This window comes from Triticum aestivum, chromosome 3D (genome assembly GCF_018294505.1).
Source record: "Triticum aestivum cultivar Chinese Spring chromosome 3D, IWGSC CS RefSeq v2.1, whole genome shotgun sequence".
Classification (NCBI taxonomy): Eukaryota; Viridiplantae; Streptophyta; class Magnoliopsida; order Poales; family Poaceae; genus Triticum; species Triticum aestivum.
The window spans coordinates 479,389,162-479,416,053 of NC_057802.1; the positions used below are offsets into that span (position 1 = coordinate 479,389,162).

Consider the following 26,892-nt stretch of genomic DNA (forward strand, 5'->3'; position numbering starts at 1 on the left):
CCTTCCTATAAGCTTAAATAGTCTTGATCTCGCGGGTGTGAGATTGCTGAGTCCTCGTGACTCACAGATACTTCCAAAACAGTTGCAGGTGCCGACGATACCAGTGCAGGTGACGCAACCGAGCTCAAGTGGGAGCTCGATGAAGATCTTGTTCGTTGTGTTGTTTCTGTTCTTGTTGATCAGTAGTGGAGCCCAGTTGGGACGATCAGGGATCTAGCAGTTGGGTTATCTTCTTTTCTTTTGGCTTTGACCGTAGTCGGTCTATGTGTGTATTCTGATTGATGTATGATTTATTTATGTATTGTGTGAAGTGGCGATTGTAAGCCAACTCTTTATCCCATTCTTGTTCATTACATGGGATTGTGTGAAGATGACCCTTCTTGCGACAAAACCACAATGTGGTTATGCATCTAAGTCGTGCCTCGACACGTGGGAGATATAGCCGCATCGTGGGCGTTACAGCAGCCTTAGCTGCTGCCATGTGGAGGCGGCGGAATTCGTCAGAAGATAGCAGCGCAGCCCAGCTGTGGCAAACTGCCCGGAAGCGGAAGACAGATTTGATGGGGAGCCACTGCAGCACCTCTATGATCATCTCGTACGGAAGCGATGCCGCGCAACCATCTCGGGCAGTGGCCATGTGTACCCTCCTCCTCCTCCTCTTGCTGACCTCCCCCGCCATGGTATCCTCCCCCCCCCCGATGATGTCCATCTTCAACGCCCAATCGAGGTCTGAGATACCCTAGAAAAAATCGAGGTCTGAGATGCAATCAACACATGGGGAAAATAACAAAAATAAAATCACTGCTATCAGTATCAGCTAGCTCATCCAACACATGGGGAAAACCGGCAACTTGGACCTTATGGGCCGGCCTACTTCTGCCTTGGAAAAGACGGTCTTGTTCTTGTCACGCACGATCGGATAAACATGTGTCCTTCAACTTAAAAAAAAGGATAAATATGTTTCCTTGTCTGAAAAAGATAAATATGTTTCCCACCCCTAAAAAAATATGTTTCCGTCGCACCATAAAAGGATAAATACTGATTGCATGCCACCTAAAAATGCTACGCTGAACAAAAATGCATCTGCACAAGTAGTTTTTTGTGTTTGTTTGTTGGAAGCAGCTCACACTTACCAAAACAAAACTCAGGATATCATGAGATTTCTGTGTCTATATTTCTTACTTCTTTTTGTTTTTCTCTTTGTTCCTTCTTTATTCTTATATTTTCTCATTATTCTCTTTTCAAATATAAGGAAAAGGGTCGCAATTTTGAAGAGTATATTTAAACTTTTCATAAAATGCTTCAGTTTTTTGTTTACATTTTTATTTTTTCATATAAAACAAAAAAAAGAGTAAACCAAGAAAATGAACTAAAAAAGGGAAAACAAATGGTTAAACACTACCTCGCTCCGTTCAGTAAAGACAACAACAACAAAACAAACTAGGCCGAGCCGCCGAGGCCCATATATGGTGCATGTGTCACCACCCTCCTGCAAGATGCACAAAGTGTCATTGAGTTCCTATTTGGTGCCTATAGTACTGGCAAATCCTACTTGACGCGTTTTGCATTAAATAGTCGGACTTTCACACGGCAAAAGTGAAGTGGGCGCTTGAATGGGTCGTTCCATTTAGCTAGCATACAAACTAGATGTTTTGGCCCATGTAGGCTTCCCTTCGCATCGGTTTTAGGAAGCTTCCAAACTTATTATCTTATTTTTCTTTTCTTTTTCTCTTTCTTTATTTTTTTGTTTCCATTTTTCATATTCTATTTCTAAAGTTTCCTTCTTGCAGTCTCTTTTTCAAATTTTTTGTTTTTAATTTTCCAAATTTCTGAACATTTTTCCAAGTCCATAAATATTTTCTAAAGTTTGTGATTTTTTTCATATCTGTGAACCTTTTTCAAATCTGTAAACATTTTATCCAATTCGTAAACTTTGTTTAATTCCTGAAAAAAATCAGCTTCATGAACTTTTTTTCTCAAATCCACAAACATTTTTTGGGTTCTTGGTCATTTTAAAAAATACTCGAATAATTTTAGTATTCTTAAACTTTTTTTGATACCTTGGACTTTTTTAGACATTTGCTAACGAATTCTTGAACATTTTTCCATATTCACGAACATTTTTAAAACTTTTGCAAATAGAAATGTAACCGGCTGGTTTTCTACAAGGATAGCATACCAAAGCATATAACGAGCGTAAAAAATAGCGAGTGGGCGAGTGGGCGGGCGGGCGGGCGAGCGCATTCGCAAAATAAAGCCAGTGGGGTGAGCGAGCTTGACAAAGGGAGCCATCGGGTAGATTACTAGGTTGGCCCCTTCCATCGGCCTGTGAGCGTGATGATCTGCAAGTGCATAGAGCCATTGCAATCGTGATAAGTAACTGTCAAACCCACAAAAAACGAATGTAAAGACACTATCAATTCTGCAACTGCGTTCATACCCAAACCGTACTTTGAAAACTATCTGTTCTATCGATTGCTAGGAAAGCAACAATAAAAATGGGTTTTGATGAGACTACAAACTAGGACGTAAAATAAAGTAAACTAGAACAAAAATAAAGTAAAGGGGGTTGTAAGTGTAGGACTGAATATAGTGGAAGGGGTGCCTAGGCTTTCAGTCTCACTAGTACTAGTGGGGCGACTAAGTGGTACCAACAGAAACCACAAAACGAAGGAAAACTAATAAAACAAATAAAACTCTGATATATGCTTTAGATAGATCCAACTTGTATCACAACGTTTCCTATTCCTTATTACGTTGCTCAATAGTATATGAAAGCACTCGAAAACTCCAATGACCTATGTCTACTCTATGTATTTTTAGGGATGACGTCTAGTCCTATCCTTTTCATGTTGGTGCACACGATTTTCCTCTTCAATTAATCTTAGACGTACATCATGCTGCTCCAAATGTGACGAACGTCTTATGCAACCGTTGGACCATGATCCGTCATTTTAGAAGCACATGCTTCTCGAAATGTGACGAGGCTGTAACTGGTTACGGAAAACTCTACGATCTAGACTTAATCTGATTTTTCTAGCAACCACGTATAAATTTTTTATTAATTTTTACACTAGTTGGATTTCATTAAAACACGTCTAATTTTAACATCTTGATTGAAAAATTGTCCACAAGGCAATGTAAAGCTAGAATTTGGGTCGACCCGAAATATTCATTGGACCAACGCTGCCCCTGACTATTCTTTATACGGGTCGACCCGTGGCCTCTCAAGTTAGTCTTGTGGGCCAGGGGCAGAGTCCAGGGCCAGGTCCAGATCGGTCCATTCCCATCCTGTATTCCCTAATTTTATGGTCTCACAATCAATTTATGTCTTCAATTTGAAATTGGCTCACCCGATTTTGAGCAGGTCAACTATGTTCTTCTTCTCAAGGAGCTCTCTCGTTAGTTCTTTTAATCCACTATATGCTCCCTAATTTTGGAGCCCCCGATTCGATTGAGTTATCAAATTTTGGATTTGGTTCATGATTTTGACAGGGTCAGCGATTTTTCAAATCAATCGACAACCAAAAACATCGACATCCACAATACTAAATAAATAAAATATGAAAAATTATTTCATGATGAATCTAATGACACCAGTTTGATATTATGGATATTAGTATATTTCTCTACACATTTAAGGAGGTTTGACTTTTTAGAAACCAATACACTTTATAGTTAGGAATTAAGGCCCTGTTTGGTTCATAAGTCCTAGGACTTTTTCTAGTCCCAACTAAAAAGTCCCTAGTCCCTAAAAAAAGTCCCTGCCTGTTTGTTTCAAGGGACTAAAAAGTCCCTAGTCTCTCCCTAGAGGTTATTAAATGACATGTAAAAGACCATGTTACCCCTAGTATACAGAAAAATAACAACCAAACAACACCATGGGGCGGCCTACTTCTGCCTTGGAAAAGACGGTCATGTTCTTGTCACGCACGATCGGATAAATATGTTTCCTTCGACTTAAAAAAGGATAAATATGTTTCCTTGTCTAAAAAAGATAAATATGTGTCCCACCCCTAAAAAAATATGTTTCCGTCGCACCATAAAAGGATAAATATTGATTGCATGCCACCTAAAAATGCTACGCTGAACAAAAATGCATCTGCACAAGTAGTTTTTTGTGTTTGTTTGTTGGAAGCAGCTCACACTTACCAAAACAAAACTCAGGATTTCATGAGATTTCTGTGTCTATATTTCTTACTTCCTTTTGTTTTTCTTTTTGTTCCTTCTTTATTCTTATATTTTCTCATTATTCTCTTTTTTAATATAAGAAAAATGGTCGCAATTTTGAAGAGTATATTTAAACTTTTCATAAAATGCTTCAGTTTTTTGTTTACATTTTTATTTTTTCATATAAAACTAAAAACAAAAGTAAACCAAGAAAATGAACTAAAAAAGGGAAAACAAATGGTTAACACTACCTCGCTCCGCTCAGTAAAGTCAACACCAACAAAACAAACTAGGCCGAGGCCCATATATGGTGCATGTGTCACCACCCTCCTGCAAGATGCACAAAGTGTCATTGAATTCCTATTTGGTGCCTATAGCGCTGGCAAATCCTACTTGACGCGTTTTGCATTAAATAGTCGGACTTTCACACGGCAAAAGTGAAGCGGGCATCTGAATGGGTCGTTCCATTTAGGTAGCATACAAACTAGATGTTTTGGCCCATGTAGGCTTCCCTGCGCATTGGTTTTAGGAAGCTTCCAAACATATTTTCTTATTTTTCTTTTCTTTTTCTCTTTCTTTATTTTTTTCCCCATTTTTCATATTATATTTCTAAAGTTTCCTTCTTGCAGTCTCTTTTTCAAATTTTTTGTTTTCTATTTTCCAAATTTCTGAACATTTTTTCCAAGTCCATAAATATTTTTTCAAGTTTGTGATTTTTTCAGATCTGTGAACCTTTTTCAAATCTGTGAACATTTTATCAAATTCGTAAACTTTGTTTAATTCCTGAAAAAAATCAGATTCGTGAACTTTTTTTTGTCAAATCCACGAACATTTTTTGGGTTCTTGGTCATTTAAAAAAATACTCAAATAATTTTAGTATTCTTAAACTTTTTTTGATACCTTGGACTTTTTTAGACATTTGCAAACGAATTCTTGAACATTTTTCCATATTCACGAACATTTTTGAAAAGTTTGCAAACAGAAATGTAACCGGCTGGTTTTCTACAAGGATAGCATACCAAAGCATATAACGAGCGTAAAAAATAGCGAGCGAGCGGGCGGGCGGGCGGGCGGGCGCATTCGCAAAATAAAGCCAGTGGGGTGACCGAGCTTGACAAAGGGAGCCATCGGGTAGATTACTAGGTTGGCCCCTTCCATCGGCGTGTGAGCGTGATGATCTGCAAGTGCATAGAGCCATTGCAATGTGATAAGTAACTGTCGAACCCACAGAAAACGAATGTAAAGACACTACCAATTCTGCAACTGCGTTCATATCCAAACCATACTTTGAAAACTACCTGTTCTATTGATTACTAGGAAAGCAACAATAAAAATGGGTTTTGATGAGACTACAAACTAGGACGTAAAATAAAGTAAACTAGAACAGAAATAAAGTAAAAGGGGTTGTAAGTGTAGGACTGAATATAGCGAAAGGGGTGCCTAGGCTTTCAGTCTCACTAGTACTAGTGGGGCGACTAAGTGGTACCAATAGAAACCACAAAATGAAGGAAAACTAATAAAAACAAATAAAACTCTGATATATGCTTTAGATAGATCCAACTTGTATCACAACGTTTCCTATTCCTTATTGCGTTGCTCAATAGTACTCCCTCCGTTCCTAAATATAAGTCTTTTTAGAGATTCCAACAAATGACTACATACGGAGCAAAATGAGTGAATCTATACTCTAAAATATGTCTACATATATCTGTATGTTGTAGTCTATTTAAAATGTCTAAAAAGACTTATATTTAGGAACGGAGGGAGTATATGACCGCACTCGAAAACTCCAATGACCTATGTCTACTCTATGTATTTTTAGGGATGACGTCTAGTCCTATCCTTTTCATGTTGGTGCACACGATTTTCCTCTTCAATTAATCTTAGACGTACATCATGCTGCTCCAAATGTGACGAACGTCTTATGCAACCGTTGGACCATGATCCGTCATTTTAGAAGCACATGCTTCTCGAAATGTGACGAGGCTGTAACTGGTTACGGAAAACTCTACGATCTAGACTTAATCTGATTTTTCTAGCAACCACGTATAAAATTTTAATTAATTTTTACACTAGTTGGATTTCATTAAAACACGTCTAATTTTTAACATCTTGATTGAATGATTGTCCACAACCCAATGTAAAGCTAGAATTTGGGTTGACCCGAAATATTCATTGGACCCACGCTGCCCCTGACTATTCTTTATACGGGTCGACCCGTGGCCTCTCAAATTGGTCTTGGGGCCAGGGGCCGAGTCCAGGGCCAGGTCCGGGTCGGTCCATTCCCATCCTGTATTCCCTAATTTTATGGTCTCAGAATCAATTTATGTCTTCAATTTGAAATTGGCTCACCCGATTTTGAGCAGGTCAACTATGTTCTTCTTCTCAAGGAGCTCTCTCGTTAGTTCTTTTAATCCACTATATGCTCCCTAATTTTGGAGCCCCCGATTCGATTGAGTTATCAATTGGATTTGGTTCATGATTTTGACTGGGTCAGCGATTTTTCAAATCAATCGACAACCAAAAACATCGACATCCACAATACTAAATAAATAAAATATGAAAAATTATTTCATGATGAATCTAATGACACCGGTTTGATATTATGGATATTAGTATATTTCTCTACACATTTAAGGAGGTTTGACTTTTTAAAAACCAATACACTTTATCGTTAGAAATTAAGGCCCTGTTTGGTTCATAAGTCTTAAGACTTTTTCTAGTCCCAACTAAAAAGTCCCTAGTCCCTAAAAAAGTCCCTCCTTAGAGGTTATTAAATGACATGTAAAAGACCATGTTACCCCTAGTATACAGAAAAATAACAACCAAACAACACCATGGGGCGGCGGGGCAATGGATGCAGGGAGGGGCATTGTTGAAAAAGTCTCAAAAAAGACTCCTCGAGAGTCTTCTTCATTTAGTCCCAAAAAGCAACTTTTAGTCCCTAGTAGTCCTTCCTGTTTGGTTAAAAAGTCTCTAAGAGGGACTTTTTCTTGTCCCTATATCAAAAAGTCCCTAGAAACAAACACCCCCTAAGAGAGTAAAAAATTATGAAAACCCAACAACAAGATCGGTGCAGCAAAATGCGTCCAACCTTCTAGTAGGTGACTAATCCTCACATCTCCTGGAATGTGATTATGTTGATGTTGGATTGATTGCTCACACTGAAATGCGGCGTCTCCAGATTGCACTGTCTGAACACAAATTAATAATTGCAACGCAGGCACGAATAGCTAGCTAGCCAGGTTTTGTAGATTACGTTCTCCAGATTGCCCTGATCACATCCGTCATTTTCTTCTCTCTTCTCCATGCGGTAGCTGTGTTCTGCATCACAGCCAAATTAGAGGTCAAGCCGACACGCTTTACTACCATTGTCTGGGATTTTGGATAGAATCAACAAGATAACAGTCTTTCTAATTGTCTCTTATGTCCATGAGCCCAAACAGAATAGTAAAATAAACCCGATCGAGCGATCTGCATGACGTGACGGTTCCACATAATCTAATGCGGAGTACTTTGCTGATTTGCACTGCCCAGCCTTTCCTTTCCTTGCAGCTAACGCAAATGACTCACGTCCGTGTCGCGAATCATACTTCGGTCAAGATAATGTTTTATGTTGGAATATTGTATTGCGAAGGAGAGAACGTACTCTTGTTCACTTCCGGTCGGTGAATCTCTTGACCGCCTGCGATAATATCTTTTGCTGGACTTGTGACTTAAGGCTGATGGAACAGGACTTTGAAGGTTTATAATTTACTAATGCTACAAACCCGCACGTTCTAAAAGCGATCCTCCTGCCGTACACGTGAAATCTGATGGCGAACTGAAGAATACAACTCGGTTGTTCATTGGCGGCGGAAATTCAAATCGAGTGCGTCGATCGGCGGCCAAGAAATCAGTCTTAGGTTAGGGTAATCTTTCTCTTTTCTGCCGTAAGTTCGAGTGTTCTGATCAGACTGATGGAGACGGAAAGTTAAGAGCTGGACAGGCGAGTGTTGCCTTAATCTGACGCCAGAGGGCATAAGTAGTACTGTACTGTAGTAGTAACAGACAAACGCAAAATGTACACATGCTAGCATTAAGACATGCTGAGAAGTATAGGAAGATGTGGATGTGACGAATATCTTTTACCCCGGCATCATGTGAACAACCAACCTGTGCACCTGCTGGCTGCTCGATCATACGCCGTCGCTGACGTTAACTTAACCCGAGTTATTCCGGAAGAGAAGGTGGCCACGGTGCGAATGCACCCATCCCAGACGCGCGCGGTCCATCGTTCCTACCACCCGCCGCGCGTCTCCAGTAGCGAGTGCCCGGCCGCGCGTGCCGATCGTGTCGTGTGCCTCCTTCCTGTCGTAACGCATGCGCATGATTCCAATAGCTTGGGAGAATGGATGTTCGCGAGTTCTGACAAACGACAGGCCGCCGTGGTGGGCTTCGCGGCATTTTGTTCCCCACGTTTGCACGTACGGTATATACGGGTCCTGATTGACACCACGCCGCCGGTCGGTCACCTTCGGCTCGATGGTGTGCGAGCGCGCCGCCGCCTTTTCTGACATTCCACGACCCGTCCACGCGTCGGCTTGATCACTAGCCACTCGTACACACGGCATGCGTGCTTAACAGTATGCAGTGTCCACATCGAAGACGACCTCCTACGATTCATGCAAGACCCAAGCACACCGGGTACACACGTAAGGGGCTGATCTGACTGGCACGCATGGTCTCTATACTAGCAAGCAGAGGCCTTAAGGTATGCAGTGACCCCATGCATGCAATCACACCAGGAGCATGGGTTCTTCGAGAACTTCGAAAGAGCGGGCTGTACACCATATATAACCTGCACACATACATACATATGATATGTGTATGTGATGGGAGACCACATCACACATGATTGAGGGTTTTACGTCAAGAAGATCAGCTCTCACAGCTTCTTTTTGTCTTTGCTATGGATCCCCTCGATCATGTCCCCGCTATAGCAACTATCTTCTATCTAGGTACAAGTACAGCTCCACTAATCATGGAATTGTATTCTAAATATTGTATCATCATTACATTAATTGATGCAGAGGCCGGGGGGAGGGGGTCTTAACCTCCTTCTAAAAAAAAGAGAGAGCAGACAATGCATCCGTGTTTGTCGCCCCCATTAAAGAGGATATTTAGATATTTTTTCTTGCATTTTAGGGTAGTTCGGCGATGCCATGAGAATTTCTATCAACTACAAGAAACATTTGGTGGTGTCTATTAGGGAATTTCAGTCGACATTTAATGGTGCATATTAGATGTGATGGCCTCAGCCTCTTCCCCTCAATGACCTTCTCAACCCCTTTTGGGATGCCTCCCTCATGTTTCCCTTGCGGCACCCCAGGGTCTCTCTTTCAATCACAAGGCTAGTCAATTTTTGTTTCCAACATGCAAATTGGTTTCTGGCACCTTCAAGACAATGTGGCAAATAAACATAAGCTTACTATATGAGTACGGAGGGCGTCATTTATTCCGTGGCCTCAGCTTACAAGATTCAGTTCCTTCGTCTCACTGCAATCCATCCATGGCTACCTTCAGAGTCAAGTTTTTCATGCAACCGGTTACTCAAAATAGGATTTGGGCCTTACTCGGTTTTGCAAGCCGGAGTTGGAGCAGGCGGTGGCATAATATTTCCAAATGTTGCTTATGATTCTCTCGAAAAATATATTTGATTATATATCATAATTCGGAAAACAATTAAAGCCTGACTTGGCCTCCACGATCTCTATCCTAATTCTTGGAGTAAGTAATTAATGTTTACTTAGTCATGGATTGGTGGACTTGGATGGTGCACAAAATGTTCAATTGAGGTGCTCACATCTTTAGCCATGCTACTTTTGTGACAGATTTGAAAGGAGTATGTTTTCGGTCATACTCATATCTAGAGGCCCCTCAAATGAGGCGATGATCATTGTTGCTCGACTCAAGGAAGAAGTGCCCTTGTAGCCGCCCAAGTTGCAAAGTACTTGAGTTCCTTAGCACCCGAAGAAGCTCTTGTTCTTGTTATAAATGGTTTGTTCTTATTAATAATTGATGAAAAGGGAAAGCTTATCTATTTGAACCAAGGCCGTCATCCAAGTCCTTTTGAAAATCTAGTCCGCGAGAAATGCAAAAGCTTTTAGAGACTTCGACGAGCATGCCTCTATTTCAATTAAAAACTATATTAGCAACTTAACTCTCTATAAATCTATCAGTTTAAACAACTCAAAAAATCTACATGTTTAAAGAAGTTGATTGTAAGGTTCACGCTACGTCCCTGTCTGATTACCGTTCCTCGCGGTTAACCGCACCACGTAATCCTTGCATTTTGAGTAATGGTATATATTAGAAAAAGGTAAAACTTTTGCCCTTTTTTTCGACAGGCCCATGTATATTTAGTGCGTATATACGACGACTTGATCGCCGATCGATTGAGTAAACCACGCACGCACGGACTAGCTACTTCGTTAAAAGTTAACTCCGCACCATTTTCTCCTGGTCAAGCTACCGCACTAACACACACACTGGCACACTTCCACGTACCTTTACTTGCGCGATCAACACATCACCTTTCCTGCTTATACCAAAGCACTCACTCAGAGCAAGTGAAGGCTGGAGACGGGAGGGGTTGTTTAACCCAGACCCAGTAGTGTGGCCCGGGTTGCGGTCCAGGGGCGCCACAAAGTTGGACTCGGTCGGAAAAGCTGGAAATGTGCTTTGGAAATGTGGCCAAGGAAAGCACATACCGACCCCTGGAAAAAGCCGGTCCGCGCCATCATAATTTTCTCCAGGTGGTGCCTACACTTCATTTCATCTGGCCAATCTAGCTAACATACCTACGGCGCGATCGTTGTCGAAGCCACTCCAGCTTAACTTTGCTTTCTGTTCGTGTGTCTGGTGACGTACGCCGACCATCGGTCGCTAGGCGCGCGCGTGCGTCGTCGGTCGTTTTCGCAGTTTGCTGACGAGCGCTGCTATACAGACGACAGATTTGGACGATCAGCGGACGACACTACTATGCGTTAGAGCAAAAGCAAACAACACCGTTCATTACTGCATCGTGTGGGGTTCGGCCAGCTAGTGTCGTCTATCCAGCAGTTTCGTTTTCGTCGCTACTGCCCTGGAATGCGTGCACCACTTAACGAGGGAGGACCATTTTGCGCCTGCATGCTCCATGCTCCACGTATAGATGCATGTCTTTTTAGTTTGACAGTACTCACTACTCTCTCAAATATAAGAGCGTTTAGATCTCCACCACGAGCTTTACTCCGCAAATGTCACCCTCAAGAATAGCATTTCGGACTTCACTCTTTAGACCTTCTGACTTAAGGACCTTGTTAGAAGGGAGGCTGCCATGTCATGTCGCCTTTACCTCTCCTTTTGTTGTAACCTCTAATGTAACGTTTGGCCTCGCGGCCCTTTGAGTAATATATTCAAGTGGGGATCCTCTTCCCCCGGTGATTGTTCAAAAATTTGTTTTTATATTTTTTTACAGAGGGGGTAATAACTACGGGTAGGAGTTTCTTTCAAAAAATAAAACTACTACTACTGGCAGGAGCATTTTCGCAGAGTCGCCAAAAGTCATATGAAGTGTGTACTGTAATTTTTTGGAGGCTGGCGGATCTGTGCACAAACACAGTCATGGAACCGCACCCTTCATAATTTTTATTATTTTTTGCGTTTGTTGAGATGGCGTGTTTTAGTTTTAGCCATTCAAACATGTACCCAAAGTAAATCAAACACATAGTCTTAATTCGAAATTCTTATTCTTATAATAGGGTAAAATTCATTGCATTTACTAGTCTATCTACTAGTCTAGGTTGTCTAGTCCTCGCCATTGAGCTCGTCGAGGCTGTCGTAGAGCCGAGCGGCAGGCATAGACCCCAACGGCAGTTGATCTCGGGCTTGCACTCGGCCTCCTCACATGAGCGACAACCTCGATCCGCTCCTTCTCCAGCTCATCGTCGTAGGGGGGAGCACTAGCGGCATTCCTCCGCTTCAGTGGCGGAGATCTCAAACATGCTCCCAACTAGGTCCTCGGGCCCAGGCTCGACGTGGATGGAGAACCGGAGCGACGACGCACTCTTCATCGGAGGAGTCATATCAGCGGCATTACATAGGTTGGGGACAATCGTGACGGGGACATGCTCATCCACAGGGAAGATGACACCCAATCCAGCGTCCCACGGGAGTTGCTAGATCCCCACGCGGTTGCCGCGATGAGAGGAGAATGCTCTAGCAGCTGCGGCGTGGGAAGAGGTTGCACCGCTAGCATGTGGCGTCTGGGACGACAAGTTGTTGTCATCGAGCAGCTTCATCCAATAGGCTGTTAGGGCAGCTCCAGCATTCTGGTGGTAAGCTCACCGCAAAGAGGGGAGGAGATCATGATACGGTTAGGATTGGCAGGGGCGCGTCTCCGTCGGGCTTTTAGAGCATGGTTAATAGTATAGCTAGTTGTTGGCTATATGGTCTTGCAACATCATCTATAGCCAACCTTATAGCCAGCAAGTACAATAACTGCATATAGATATGTATTACTTTTTTGCTACATGACCCACCTCACTCTCTCATAACATGCCTAGGAGCGCGTGCTGCAGCCGGTTATTAATCAGTAGCCCGCTTTCCTTCTCTCTCCCCCTCTCTCTCCTCCAACTCATCCAAAATATAATATTTAAAGGCTTACAGCTCGCCTACGTCATCCTATTGTACTTGCTCTTATAGCGGGAACGATGGGAGATGATGCCACGTGGTGGGCATCCAAGGGGTGGCCAGCGGGATTCTAGGGGCTCATGCGTGCTGTGAATGGCAGGTAGTTTGTTTCCAGTGGTTTACTGTACCGGTATGAGCTGTATGGGAGGCTGCGCCGCCGAGAACAAAGAGGAGGAAAAAGGTGAAGTTTCATTCGAACGTGAGAAACTACTCCAAACTAGCCCTCCACAGCCTCCAAATTTGGAGGCTACAAGCTTGTTTTTAAACCAAACCCGATAACTTATTGTGATCTAGATGCATGTGACGACTCTGCAATAGTACCATTCAGTGCATCTACTAGAGTTGCTCTAACCAACCTTTTTATTCTGAAGTGCATGGCTACATATGTTGCCTCTTTTAAAACATCTCCCTTTGTGTTCATATAGGACTTCCCTAAAAGGATTATTTATAATCCCCCAAGTCATAGAAAAAATTATTGATCTCGGTCCTATTTGTCATAGATGAGGAAAGATATAAATGCAATTTGAGAGTGCCCCAAATATAAGAGAAGCCGAGAAAAATACAAGGTTGCTCCCAAAATGGCCATGCATTGTAAGAGAGATTGATGTCTTCTCTATCTAGATGAATGTATGTCCTTGTTATTCTCAATAATACTAGGCGTCATCCCTTCGTCACATGCTTGCTAATTTTAATTTAATCATCATTTACTTTTAGTAGCACAACAATTAAATAATAGAGATAACACAGATGCATGACCCATTTTATAACATATTTAAAATTGTCATTTTATTGGCGTTGATTGCGCCGGATAAAACTGCATTCTCTGACAATGGAGATGCCATGAATACGATTAAGCAAATTGCAACGACAAAAAATAGCCTAAATCTGCCAAAATAGAGGACACATTTATTTTTCCATCACCAAATACGATAGAACTTGTGGCTGAGGGAATGTGGAATCCACTATGCCATATTTTAAAGGTCACTTAACGTTTATAAACAACGTTTCCTATATCTATAAAGGAGTCAAAATGAAGTCATTTTTCTCGAAAGATACTCGATCCGTTCGAAAAATATACGGTGTACTTTGACCGTCTTTGTCCAAGCTTAATTGCTTGATAATATGTGGCTTATGCAACATAAAAATGGTATTGTGTTTTTTTATTCAAATGCGTATTCTTATGTTTTCATTTTGTAACAATGAACCAAATATTGTCAAAGCTTGAACTCTGGAATCAAATAAATAAGAAGAATTTATAGTACTCTTGTTAGTATGTTATGATGTAAGAAGGCATGATCAAAGTCTTTCATCAGATGTCGCAAATCTCCATTTATATTTGGATGCCAGAGTTACCTGTTTACTCTATTAGGATACAGGATATATCTATTGTTGTAGTTATTGATTGCGCAAATGTTATACCAATCAAAACGAATTCAACACATTTGAAGACAATAGAAATTAACAGACAGGGGATGGCAGTAATGAAAATTTCAAAAACTTCAGCGATTACAGTAGGCAATAAACGTTCTGTACGTACTCATAAATTGCTATGTCTCATGTTCAAAATGCTATGTATACAGTACTAGGTCCAAATACCAGTTTAGTTAGCCTGTGAAGCTGATAAATTTTCTCCATTACAAAGCTGCATTGACAGCCTAGCTAATAGCACTGCCTGCAGCTCCCACAGTCCGGCTGAAGAAAATTCAGCTACTTCACAGCTTTTAGCAACTGGTCGAGAACCCCCTTATTGCGCTATCACTTACCTCGTTGCTCCTCCTGCATGCACCCTAGCATGCACTGCATGCATGCATGCATATATATGATCTATGTAGTACGATCAGCTAGCTCGGTCGACGTACGATCTCACCGTTGGAAGCGTATGATGCGGCGGTCCTCGACGGGGGCGGGGGCGGGGGCGGGGGCGCCGTCGAGGGCGACGGGGAGGTGGTCGCCGCCGAATGAGCGGACGTGGTCGTTGAGCGAGCGCTTGTGCTTGAAGTCGGAGCCGCAGGCGCAGAACCAGCGCTTGCCGCAGTTCTTCTCGTGCGTGCGCCAGTCGCCCTTGACGGCGAAGGGCTTGGCGCAGCGGCGGCAGCGGAAGGGCCTGGCGCCGTGCTTGCGCTTGTAGTGCGTCTGCAGGGTGCGGAAGTCCTTGAGCGGCCGCGCGCGCGGGTGGGCCACGCTGTTCCGGCACCCGGCGGCGCAGCAGTAGCACGGCAGCTTCAGGAGCGCCAGCGTCTGCGTGCCCTTGAGCGACTCCGGGCCCTTGCGGTACTCGCGCCCGTGGCCCCACATGTGCATCTGCATCATCCATCAACACATGTTATGCATGCACACACTGGATTATTAGTACTTAACAAAGTATAACATTAGAAATTTAAGCCACTTGATAGGCGTTTTCATGATCGTTAGTGTGGATTTTCGTTGTTCGTCATGATTGATTGCATGAAATGCACTCAAAGAGATCTTGAATATCAAGCTTTCGGGGCTCCACCGGGGCGGGCATATATACATGTTTGGGTTTCAGAGTTGTTCTTTGCGGAAAGGTGGCTACTACCGCGACGGCGTACTGGTGATCACCATCAGGCCTTCTCTTTGGAATAAATTGACACTTGATTAGCTTTGGAGCTCCTAGGAGACGAGCCCTGGGTCCCATCCAGACACCAAACACCCGCAATGCCATCGGGAAAGTGGCCGGTGTTGGATAGGTCAGGCTCAACTTCGACGGGGCCATTCAACGGTGTTCTGCATGCAAGGTGTTCACAGTGATCTACCGGCCGGGTTTTTTGACCTAGTTATCCGAGAAACCTAGTGTCCTTGATGGTGTGTGGCCTTTGTAGAACGATCCGACGATGAAGCTTCGGCTGCTCCTCGTTTGTAACCAAGTGTGTGGAGACTTGGTTAAGATTTGGGGCAGGCGACCAAAACACTATGGTATGGTGAATTGATGATTCATGGCGAATTATGTAAGCAAGCTTAGATGATCTCGGTTCTCTCATTCGCTGGACTTAAATTTTGTACCAGCTGATTAAATTTCTAGATCATTTCTTTCTTTTGCGTGTCCAATATTATCACAAAATCAATCGAATCATGGCTTAACTGAAAACAGAACTAACAATAACTCAGGCGAGTGGTAATATATAAGAGCATGCAAGACATCATTTAATTTACCTGCATGTTATTGTATCTGTTGAAGCTCTTGTTACAGACATGGCAGACAAACTGCACCGGGCCGACGAGGATCTGCGCCGGCGTCGGGATCCAGTACCCGCAGCTCATGGGCACGCCGCTCTCTGCTCCGAGCACGCCGAATTCCGGCATGCTGACGCTGTTTGATCCTTCCACCGAGACCACCGGCTCGCCGTGCTTCTCTTTCTCCTCTGCCTCCACCTTGCAACCGCCATGGTTAGGTTCCAACTCATCCATCTCTTCCTCCTCCTCTTCGTCACAGTCGTGGTCATCATCTTCCTCCTGGCTCTCCTCCTCCATGATGTCATCATCGCAAGATCCACCAACCGGCAAGCCGATATTCAGATCCACGCCAGGCCCCAGCACCTCGGCCGCGCCGCTGCCCATGATCTCTTCCTTGACTGGAGGTGCAGGGTGATCATGGTCACCACCAGCCCCCTTCCCCTCCTCGAGCATGCGGAGCAGGGGCAAGCATGCCACGCTGCTGCGATCCTCTTGGTGCCCAGACGCCATAGACGACGAGGAGGACGAGAAAGTCGACGACGATCTCGACGAGGACGGCGACGCCGGCGGCGGCTTCAACCACTCGAAGAAAGGCGAGGCGACAACGTGCTCGCCTTCCATGGCGCCGCAGGTCCGCAGCCCCATCTTGATTTCGGCGGGGATATCAGTAAGTAATAGAGGCCTCGCTTTGCAGGGCCGGGAGAATATGCAGTATATATAGCTCGCGTGATCTCGGGGGTTTGGTGGCGTGGGTGGAGAAGACTGGGATGTGGAAGGAGGGGAAAGAGGAAGGAATGGCAGCAGCAGCCTAATGTCAATGTGCGCCCATGTCACGTTCTTGAAGAAAACGAAGCGGCCACCACCTGGGGCCGCTTATATACAAGCTCGACCGGGCGCCTTTACGTTTGTGTGTACTGCGCCTGCACCCCTGGGTGTAGGCGTTGAAACTCTCGCCGATGCTTTCACACTCGATCCATGGGCGGATCAGGCAAAGCCGACGAGATAGCGCGTGCCGTGGGGGCGTGTGAATGTGCATGCGGAGCCCGGACCGTCGTCGCCGGCTGCTGCTGCTGCTGCCATACGATCGTGTGCGTGTACAGGGGAGGTGCGGCGGGGGAGCCCGGTTTGGAGACTTGGGATGGTCCCTGCCGCCGTGAGCTGCACAGGCGCGGTCCATGCGCGACATGGCGCCGCGGGTGGTGACTGCGGATCACATGCCGGGAATGTGCGCGGTCTGTGGGAGTTTAATTCGGGGGGTCAAGCGCAGTACACGCGTGTACACCGGGGATGAGGAAACAGAGGACGGGACTGTGCCGTGTTCTCACCTAGTATGTGCGCGACAGCCCTAGCCTATGTTTTTGATTTTTGTTTGGGACTTTTTCATACACATGCATAGTGAGAGTAGATAGTGGATGTGGATGTACCGGGACTTGGTGCACCCATCGTCTCCGACCTCACTCACTCTGGCTGAAAAGTGTTGCGGTGTAAAAAAGAAAAACTGAGGCCGTAGAAACATGTGCCCATCATACTATGGTGAAATCTCAAATCCAGATTTGGAACGCACCACAAGAAACCAAAAAAGGCAAACCCAGTGTTGATTGTCACATTGCGGTCCAACTTGGGTTGGCTACTTCTTCTCTTTTTTTTTTGCGAGTGAGATTTTTTTTTGCGAGTGATTGTTGGCTACTATATATTCGCAAAGAGTTTTTTTTACTTTTATCTCTCAACCTGTTTATTTAAATTTTGATTTGAAATTTTGTAGCATGTTACATGTGTGTTGCTTCTACTTGTTCTATCTGAAAACCTTTAACAGATATAGTGATATATCATATAGGTTCTCCGTTGCGGCTATAAGGCTCACCCATGGCGTATCCCAGCGGCGGAGCAAGGAATCCCATATAAGGGGAGCTAGTGAAAGGTATAAAATGTTGAAGGGGAACAAACACAATAACTAAGAACATTTAGTTTTGATAATATAGGCAACATAGGGTTCTCGCTCCTCCCCTAAAAAAAGACTAGGGTTTCGCTGCCTCTCGTCGGCACCGCCGCCGGTCCGCCTTGTCTTCGGTGGCCTTAGGGCCATGGCGGCGTGGTGGACCCCGACCCTTGCCGGCAGGAGAGCTTTGTTTTTAGATATTCTTTCGAGTTTTGCCAGGGTTTGTGTCCTACTCTGGAAGACGAGACAGTGGCGGCTCCCTGAAGATGGAATAAGGTTCTCTCCGCCCGTCCCAGTGGTGCATCTAGTATCGTCGGTGGGCGTATGGAGGTGTGTCTCTGGCGGATCTATCCTTGGTGGATTTGTTCGGATTTGGTTATAGTTCGTCTATGTTCATGTGTCTTCAGGTCTACGCTACTCTTCAAAGGTGGCGGTTGCAGTTCTGGTGCCTTGGTCCTATGGGCCTTAGCACGACGATTTCCCGACTGTCTACTACAACAAGTTTTGTCCGGCTCCGGCGATGGAGGGACGATGACGGCGGCGCGCCTTCGGCTCGCTTCAGTGCTTGTAGTCGTCGCCCGGTGGTCTACGGATCTAGATGTAGTTTTGATTATTTCTGGTGTTCGTTATAATGCCATGATTGAAAAATGAATAGATCGGAAGTTTTCTGGCAAAAATATATATATATTCAATATAGGGGTGGTTTTAGAGAGGCCGCAACCCCCCCCCCCCCCAGATGATCCACTCTGAGATTTTACCATTGGCCCATATACCCCGCGTACTCAGCAAAAACACACAAAATATACTATAATTTTTTTAGTACAGTGCCCAAGCTTAAATGTCTAGATCGGTATGCATGAGCTCTGGCATCCTCCTCCGGTTGGCGTAGTCGTCCCAAGTCTAAATCTCTAGATCGGTGTGCATGAGCCCCTGACCTCCTCCTCCGGGTGACATTGTCATTTCCTCGTATGATTCTCGATTGCACCCTTTTTGAGTCGAGCACAAATGTTACATTCTCCAGTACTAAACCTTACTAGCTACTCGTAGTAAAGAGCTCGGCGAGGCAGCACGCAGTGATGCAAGAGGTGAGCGGTGTGCAGTGGGCAGGGCACCCTGTGGTGTGCGGCAAGTGAAGGCAGTCATGAAGGGGGGGTTGCCGTGCGCCAGGCCAAGGCAAGAGCACCCAAACTTGCAAGTGTAACTGCAAAGTTTTCTGCTTCCAAGTTTGTGTTAATCGCACCATCCTGGCTTAAAATCCTAGCTACACCACCGAAGCTCAGTCGAGGCCATCTAGGAAAATATTACATGCAGTTGTTAAGTTTTATGCAAATTTTTAGATTCGGTCCCATGTGCAAAATAACAATAAATAGAGAAGACATAGGTGATTTTTTGCCTCCTCGTGTTTGGCTTTTAGCATAGGCTAAAATGAACTTATTTGTTTGTGGAAGTCTTGCAATTCATGCGTGGGACGGTGGGAGTGGGGTTGTAAATTTTGAAACTTCGATCTCACAGGCATTCCAAAAGGTTCAAATTAAGAGATCACATGAGCTGAGTGTACGAAATCAATAACCACCTAGGATCTTTGAGTACGGGCTCACTAAGCCATTTTAGAAAGAAAGAAAAACATTACTCTCTCCGATTTAAATAATTTTTTTAACACAGTACAAACACAAGCGCTCATATACACGCGCACACACTCACCCCTATGAACGCACACATGCACACCCTACCCCTATGAGCACCTTTAAAAGACTGAGCCGGCATATCATCTTAAGATGAGCATCTTCGAAAGAATAAGCCGACATATCATATTGAAATTTTCAGAAATAAATGCGAGCACCAGGATTTAAACCCTGATGGGCTAAGAATATCACAGTCCCTCTAACCATCCAACCACAGGTTGGTTCGCCGATTCAAATTAACTGCCGCAACGCTAGTACAACTTTGGAGGGAGTATTTGTTGGCTTGTAGCTGTTGTGCCGTACTTTTTTGTAGCAAAGGCTGCCGTCATTTACTCGCAAAAAAAGGCTGCCGTCATTAGTAGAAAAAACAGGTAAAGTAATGCTTTCCTTGGTAGGATACACACCTCAAAACTTCTGAGAGCATCTTCAGCCGCGTCCCCAACAGGCCCTCAAGCGATTTTTTAGCGCCGGCGCCTAAAAGTCGGCCAGTCGCGTTCCGAAGAGCCTGTTTTTCCCCGGTTTAGACCGAAACTGGCACCGGCGGACCTAGGCGGAACCCGGCGCGCGCGGGGGGGGGGGGGGGGGGGGGGGGGGGGGCGCCGGGGCAAGCGATTTTGGCGCGAACAAATTGCGCGCCCGCCGAGTTAGCGACCCCCGCCTCGTCGTCCTCACAACGCCTTGGTTTCTCGCGGGGAATCAATGCCAAGGCTGCCGCCAGTCAGCCTTCAATCGATTCCTCACAGGCAGCGCGGCGACGCCCCCCCCCCCTCCCGCCACGCGTACACACGACGCACACCCCCGGCCGCTATATAAAGCAGCGCCTCCCCTCGCCTGTGGCCGCACCCCGCTCCATGCCGTCCTCCAGCACCTCGAGGGCGGCAACGAGCCGCCGTTGACGTACCCTGCCGCCCCGGTCCCCCGCCGGAGCGGCGGTCAATGGATGCCGAGGAGTGCCGGCTCCTCTTCCTCCTCCTCCCACTCCTCCGGGTCGCCGGTGCTGTTCAGCGTCAAGGCCGAGCCCGAGCCCGGCCGCGGCGACGCCGCTCGGCCACCGCACCCGCAGCGTCGGCATCGTCATCAACAAGGGCGGGCGCGCCTCCTCCTCGGCTCCTCCCCGCGTCGTCAAGCCGAAGACGGAGCCGTGTCTCGCCGCCATGAAGACGGAGCCAGGGCTCGCCGGCGTGAAGACGGAGCCAGGGCTCGACGACGCAGCGGCCTTGAAGTGGGCGCGCGAAGACTGGGCGCGGACGGAGCTGGATCGCCAGCGCCTCGCCCTAGAGTAGTTCGCCGCTCGGCGCCGTGGCCGCGACAAGGGAGGCATCGTCGTCCTCGAGGACGACATCGATGAAGACGCGCCGCCACCAGTCCGTCAGGGCGACCCCGGGCAGGGGTCCAGCAGGGGCAGCCGCGTGAAGGAGGAGAATGATGACGAGGACAACGGCGGTGTCGGCGACTTCGCCTCTCTCAGCACATTATTCGGCATGTAGTCGCGGCCTCTTGTGTTTTTTTCTAAGTATTTTATCTATGTAAAAAAAAATTCAGTTCGCCAAAGTATACTGTTTCGTCGAATATTTGTTCCATTCGCCGAATTTTAGTCAAATTAATGTTAAAAAAAGTTTAAAACAGGCGTCTGGGGCCGACCCTGTGGGCGTCGGCTGAGAACCCGACCGCTCCAGACCGATTTTAGCGCTGGTTCATCATCAGGCGGCGATTTTTAAAGCCACCTGGGAGGCCAACGGCTGGAGTTGCTCTGACCTCTCCTTGGCCAGGGAGTACTACAACCTACACACAAGTCATCTAGCAATGTTGAAGTGCCTCGTCACCAGCGCTCACGACTGCTTCTGCAAACAACTGGCCGTGCTAGTGATCTTTCTTTCTTTCCTAGTCGTCTCGGCGGATCGACCGATCAGTCCAAATCACTCTCGCTCCCCGTAATCATCTCCTTCCCCCTCGTGGTCTGCAAGATCGGCCGAAATTGAGAGAAAACCACTTGAGCCGACATAGCGGGAGTGCAACTTTACCGTACCTCGTGAGTAGGACACGCTCAGGTGGCCGGACTCCGTCAAAAAGGCGGCGATGGATCGAGCCAGCACGACCAGACCGCCGCCGTCCCCAAAGGAAAATTTTGTCTGTTTGTTACAACACCACGTACCGACGTGCTCGAGGGAGCCGTTCGTCAGAGGCGTACGCGTCGAGGGAAAGGAAAACTTTAGGCGCGCGAGGCATGCGAGGCATGGCTCCGGATATTCGTCTTCCACCGGCGCGCATACGTGACATGAGCCATCATTATAACCTGGGCCGATGATCGGCGAGGGGGGAGCCCGTTCAAAAGAGAGCAGCGTGCGTGCGTGCGGGGTTGGCCGTGTTGGACTCGGTCGCTCGCGACGCGTGGAGCCGGGTGAAGACGAGAGCACGCACAACGTTCTGTGACTTGAGCTGTGCCGCACCGGCGCTGGCAGTGGTAGTGCTCTAGTGGAGGCTCCGAGGTTGCCTGCCGATTGATGGGAGGGACGTCGGAATTTATTTTTTTATTTTTTTGCACTGTTTTTCTCCGGTTTTCTTATTCCCCTTTTCTCTTTGCTTTTCTTTGATCCTTTATTTTGTTTTCTTGCTTTTCCATTTCCCCCTTTTTTCAACAAATGCCTACATCTTTTACACATTGCACCTTTTTCGTATACGCCAAGAACATTTTTCTTAATGCACGCCGAACATTTTTTTTAATACATGACTAACATTTTTTTCAAATAAATGTTTCGATGTCTATTGTCATATGCAAGTTAGGGAGAAAGGGATTGTGTGCATCGATAATTCCCATTGATCATGCACTAGGCACATATATAGATACAAGGGTTGCGCCTGGTGTCTTGTCTCCCAAGATACAACAAGTTACATGGGGAAGAGAGACGCAACAGGTGCAATGTACAATACCCAGACCTATATACGTATATGCATGTTCAACCCCCCCCCCCCCCACACACACACGCAGTCGAAGCGTCGCCGGAGACACAAAGACTGGACCGAAAACCCTCGAAAGTCGAGGTGGGCAGTCCCTTCGTCATGACATCGGCGAACTGCTGATCGGTGGGCACATGCAAGACTCGAACACGGCCAAGTGGAACCTGCTCCCGGACAAAGTGGATGTCGAGCTCAATGTGCTTCGTCCGGCGATGATGGACAGGGTTGGCAGAGAGGTAGACTGCGGAGGCGTTGTCACAGTAGACAATCGTGGCCTCGGGAACCTCACACATCAACTCTTGAAGCAGCTGTCGTAGCCAGGAGCACTCCGCGATGGCGTTAGCCACATCCCTGTACTCGGCCTCGACACTCGATCGTGAAACCGTGGGTTGTCGTTTAGACGACCACGAGATCAGAGAGGGCACGAGGTAGACGCAGTAGCGTGAGGTGGAGCGACGAGTGTCGGGGCACCCAGCCCAGTCGGCGTCGGAGTAGGCGACGAGGTCGGTGGCGGAGGAAGCCGTCAGAGTGAGACCCATAGCCGCGGTGCCACGTATATACCGGAGAATACGTTTCACCAGAGCCCAATGAATATCAGGGGGGTGCATGTGAAGGCACACCTGATGAACAACATACTGCAGATCCGGCCGCGTCAGCGTGAGGTACTGTAGAGCACCGACGTTGGAGCGGTAGAAGGGAGCATCGGACGCCGGGGAACCCTCGACGGTTGACACCTTAGCCTTCGTATCGACAGGCGTGGAAGCAGGCTTGCAATTAAGCATGTCGGCTTGCTCCAGAAGCTCGTAGGCGTACTTTTGCTGATGCAGAAAGAAGCCAGTGGCACGACGAACGACCTCGATGCGGAGGAAGTAATGGGGAGCCCCCAAGTCCTTGAGGGCGAACTCGGTGCTGAGACGAGCTGTGATCTGCAGAAGAAACGCTGGCGAGGACGCAGTCAGGATGATGTCGTCAACATACAAGAGGAGGTACGCAGTAGCGGCGCCCTGATGATAAACAAACAAGGAGGCATCGGACCGTGTGGACTGGAACCCTTGCTGCTGAAGGAAGGCCGCAATACGCTGGTACCAAGCCCGAGGTCCTTGCTTCAACCCATAAAGTGAACGGGAAAGCAAGCACACATGGTCCGAGTAGGTGGTGTCGACGAAGCCGGTGGGCTGCTGACAGAACACCTGCTCGTCGAGGTGACCATGCAAGAAAGCATTGGACATGTCGAGCTGGTGAACTGGCCAAGCTCGAGAAATAGCCAGCTGGAGCACGGTGTGAATCGTGCCCGGCTTGACAACTGGGGCAAAGGTGTCGGTGAAGTCCATGCCAGCACGCTGTCGAAAACCTCGCGCCACCCATCACGCCTTATAGTGCTCTAGGGAGCCGTTGGGGCGAGTCTTGTGGCGGAATACCCACTTGCCAGTGATGACATTAGCGTGGGGAGGCCTCGGAACAAGCTGCCATGTACGGTTGCGCTGCAGGGCGTCGAATTCCTCACGCATCGCAGCAAGCCAGTTCGGATCCCGAAGGGCTCCGCGAACGGAGGAAGGTAGCGGAGACGGTGCCGAGGTAGATGTAGCACACGCGTACTCGTCGGAGGTGTAGGACGAGCCCGGGTGACCACACCGGTGGAGGGTGCAGCACCTTCCGAAGGAACCGGAGGGGAGACATGCGATGTGGAAGTCGAGCCAGTCTCAGAGGACTCCGAAGGCGAGGCGGCCGGAGAGCCCGCAGCAGCCGAGCCAGAAGAGGTTGCGCCCATCGTGACCGAGCCGGAGGCCGCACCCGCGGCGGCCGTGGGGGCACCCGAGGGGGCGCCGGAGGAGATGGCCGCGGCCAAGGGCGCGCCCGAAGGGGCACCGCTGGAGGAGGCAGCCGCACTAGAGGCATCCGATGGGACCGCCTCGGTAGAGGGCGCCGGGCTCGGGGGCGGGGCCTGTTGGGGAACGTAGTAATTTCAAAATATTTCCTACGCACACACAAGATCATGGTGATGCATAGCAACGAGAGGGGAGAGTGTCGTCCACGTACCCTCGTAGACCGTTAAGCGGAAGCGTTATGACAACGCGGTTGATGTAGTCGAACGTCTTCACGATCCGACCGATCCAAGTACCGAACGTACGGCACCTCCGAGTTCAGCACACGTTCAGCACACGTTCAGCTCGATGACGTCCCACGAACTCCGATCCAGCAGAGCTTTGCGGGAGAGTTTCGTCAGCACGACGGCGTGGTGACGAAGTTGATGAAGCTACCGTTGCAGGACTTCGCCTAAGCACCGCTACGATATGACCGAGGTGGATTATGGTGGAGGGGGGCACCGCACACGGCTGGGAGAGATCAATGATCAACTTGCGTGTCCTAGGATGCCCCCTGCCCCCGTATATAAATGAGCAAGGGGGGAGGCCGGCCGGCCCCTGTAGGGCGCGCCAGGAGGAGGAGTCCTCCTCCTAGTAGGAGTAGGACTCCCCTTTCCTACTCCTACTAGTAGGAGGAAAGGAAGGAGGTGAGGGAGAAGGAAGGAGTGGAGGAAAAGGAGGAAAGGGGGGCCGGCCCCCTAGTCCAATTTGGTTTGGGCTAGGGGGGCCACGCGCCCAGCCTCCTCTCTTCCACCACTTGGCCCACTTGGCCCATTACTTCTTCCTCGTATTCCCGTAACTCGCGGGTACCCTGAAAAATACCCGAATCACTCGGAACCTTTCCGATGTCCGAATATAGTCGTCCAATATATCGATCTTTACGTCTTGACCATTTCGAGACTCCTCATCATGTCCCCGATTTCATCCGAGACTCTGAACTACCTTTGGTACATCAAATCACATAAACTCATAATACCGATCGTCACAGAACTTTAAGCGTGCGGACCATACGGGTTCGAGAACTATGTACACATGACCGATACACGTCTCCGGTCAATAACCAATAGAGGAACCTGGATGCTCATATTAGCTCCCACATATTCTATGAAGATCTTTATCGGTCAAACCGCATAACAACATACGTTGTTCCCTTTGTCATCGGTATGTTACTTGCCCGAGATTCGATCGTCGGTATCTTAATACCTAGCTCAATCTCGTTACCGGCAAGTCTCTTTACTCGTTCTGTAATGCATCATCCCGTAACTAACTCATTAGTCACATTGCTTGCAAGGCTTGTAGTGATGTGCATTACCGAGAGGGCCCAGAGATACCTCTCCGACAATCGGAGTGACAAATCCTATTCTTGATATATGCCAACTCCACGAACACCATCGGAGACACCTGTAGAGCACCTTTATAATCACCCAGTTACGTTGTGACGTTTGGTAGCACACAAAGTGTTCCTCCGGTATTCGGGAGTTGCATAATCTCATAGTCATAGGAACATGTATAAGTCATGAAGAAAGCAATAGCAGTAAACTAAACGATCAAGTGCTAAGCTAACGAAATGGGTCAAGTCAATCACATCATTCTCCTAATGATGTGATCCCGTTAATCAAATGACAAATCATGTCCATGGCTAGTAAACTCAACCATCTTTGATCAACGAGCTAGTCAAGTAGAGGCATACTAGTGACACTATGTTTGTCTATGTATTCACACATGTATTATGTTTGAGGTTAATACAATTCTAGCATGGATAATAAAGATTTATCATGAAATGAGGAAATAAATAATAACTTTATTATTGCCTCTAGGGCATATTTCCTTCAGTCTCCCACTTGCACTAGAGTCAATAATCTAGTTCACATCGCCATGTGACTTAACACCAATAGTTCACATCACCATGTGATTAACACCCATAGTTCACATCGTTATGTGACCAACACCCAAAGGGTACTAAGGTGTGATCATGTTTTGCTTGTGAGAGAAGTTTAGTCAACGGGTCTGCCACATTCAGATCCGTATGTATTTTGCAAATTTCTATGTCAACAATGCTCTGCACGGAGCTACTCTAGCTAATTGCTCCCACTTTCATGTATCCAGATTGAGACTTAGAGTCATCTGGATCAGTGTCAAAACTTGCATCGACGTAACCTTTTACGACGAACCTTTTGTCACCTACATAATCGAGAAACATATCCTTATTCCACTAAGGATAATTTTGACCGCTGTCCAGTGATCTACTCCTAGATCACTATTGTATTCCCTTGCTAAACTCAGTGTAGGGTATACAATAGATCTGGTACGCAGCATGGCATACTTTATAGAACCTATGGTTGAGGCATAGGGAATGACTTTCATTCTCTTTCTATCTTCT

At 46.8% G+C, this 26,892-nt stretch overlaps 1 protein-coding gene across 1 annotated transcript; it reads right to left on the reverse strand.

Annotated features, from left to right (window-relative positions):
- Positions 1 to 14,343: 14,343 nt before the first annotated feature.
- On the reverse strand, positions 14,344 to 16,905 carry LOC123074998 (protein TRANSPARENT TESTA 1). The gene is made up of 2 exons (XM_044497698.1): positions 16,057 to 16,905; positions 14,344 to 15,186 (listed from the first exon to the last, which is right to left on the reverse strand). The coding sequence occupies exons 1-2, from the start codon at positions 16,720 to 16,722 to the stop codon at positions 14,749 to 14,751; spliced, it is 1,104 nt and encodes a 367-aa protein (XP_044353633.1). The 5' UTR covers positions 16,723 to 16,905; the 3' UTR covers positions 14,344 to 14,748.
- Positions 16,906 to 26,892: the final 9,987 nt, after the last annotated feature.

Bases quoted from the DNA above. Each gene is read 5' to 3' on its own strand.
- LOC123074998 (XM_044497698.1), bottom strand. From the start codon at position 16,722: ATGGGGCTGCGGACCTGCGGCGCCATGGAAGGCGAGCACGTTGTCGCC. The intron at 15,187-16,056 runs GTAAATTAAATG...TGGATGATGCAG, and splicing joins ACAGATACAATAACATGCAG to ATGCACATGTGGGGCCACGG.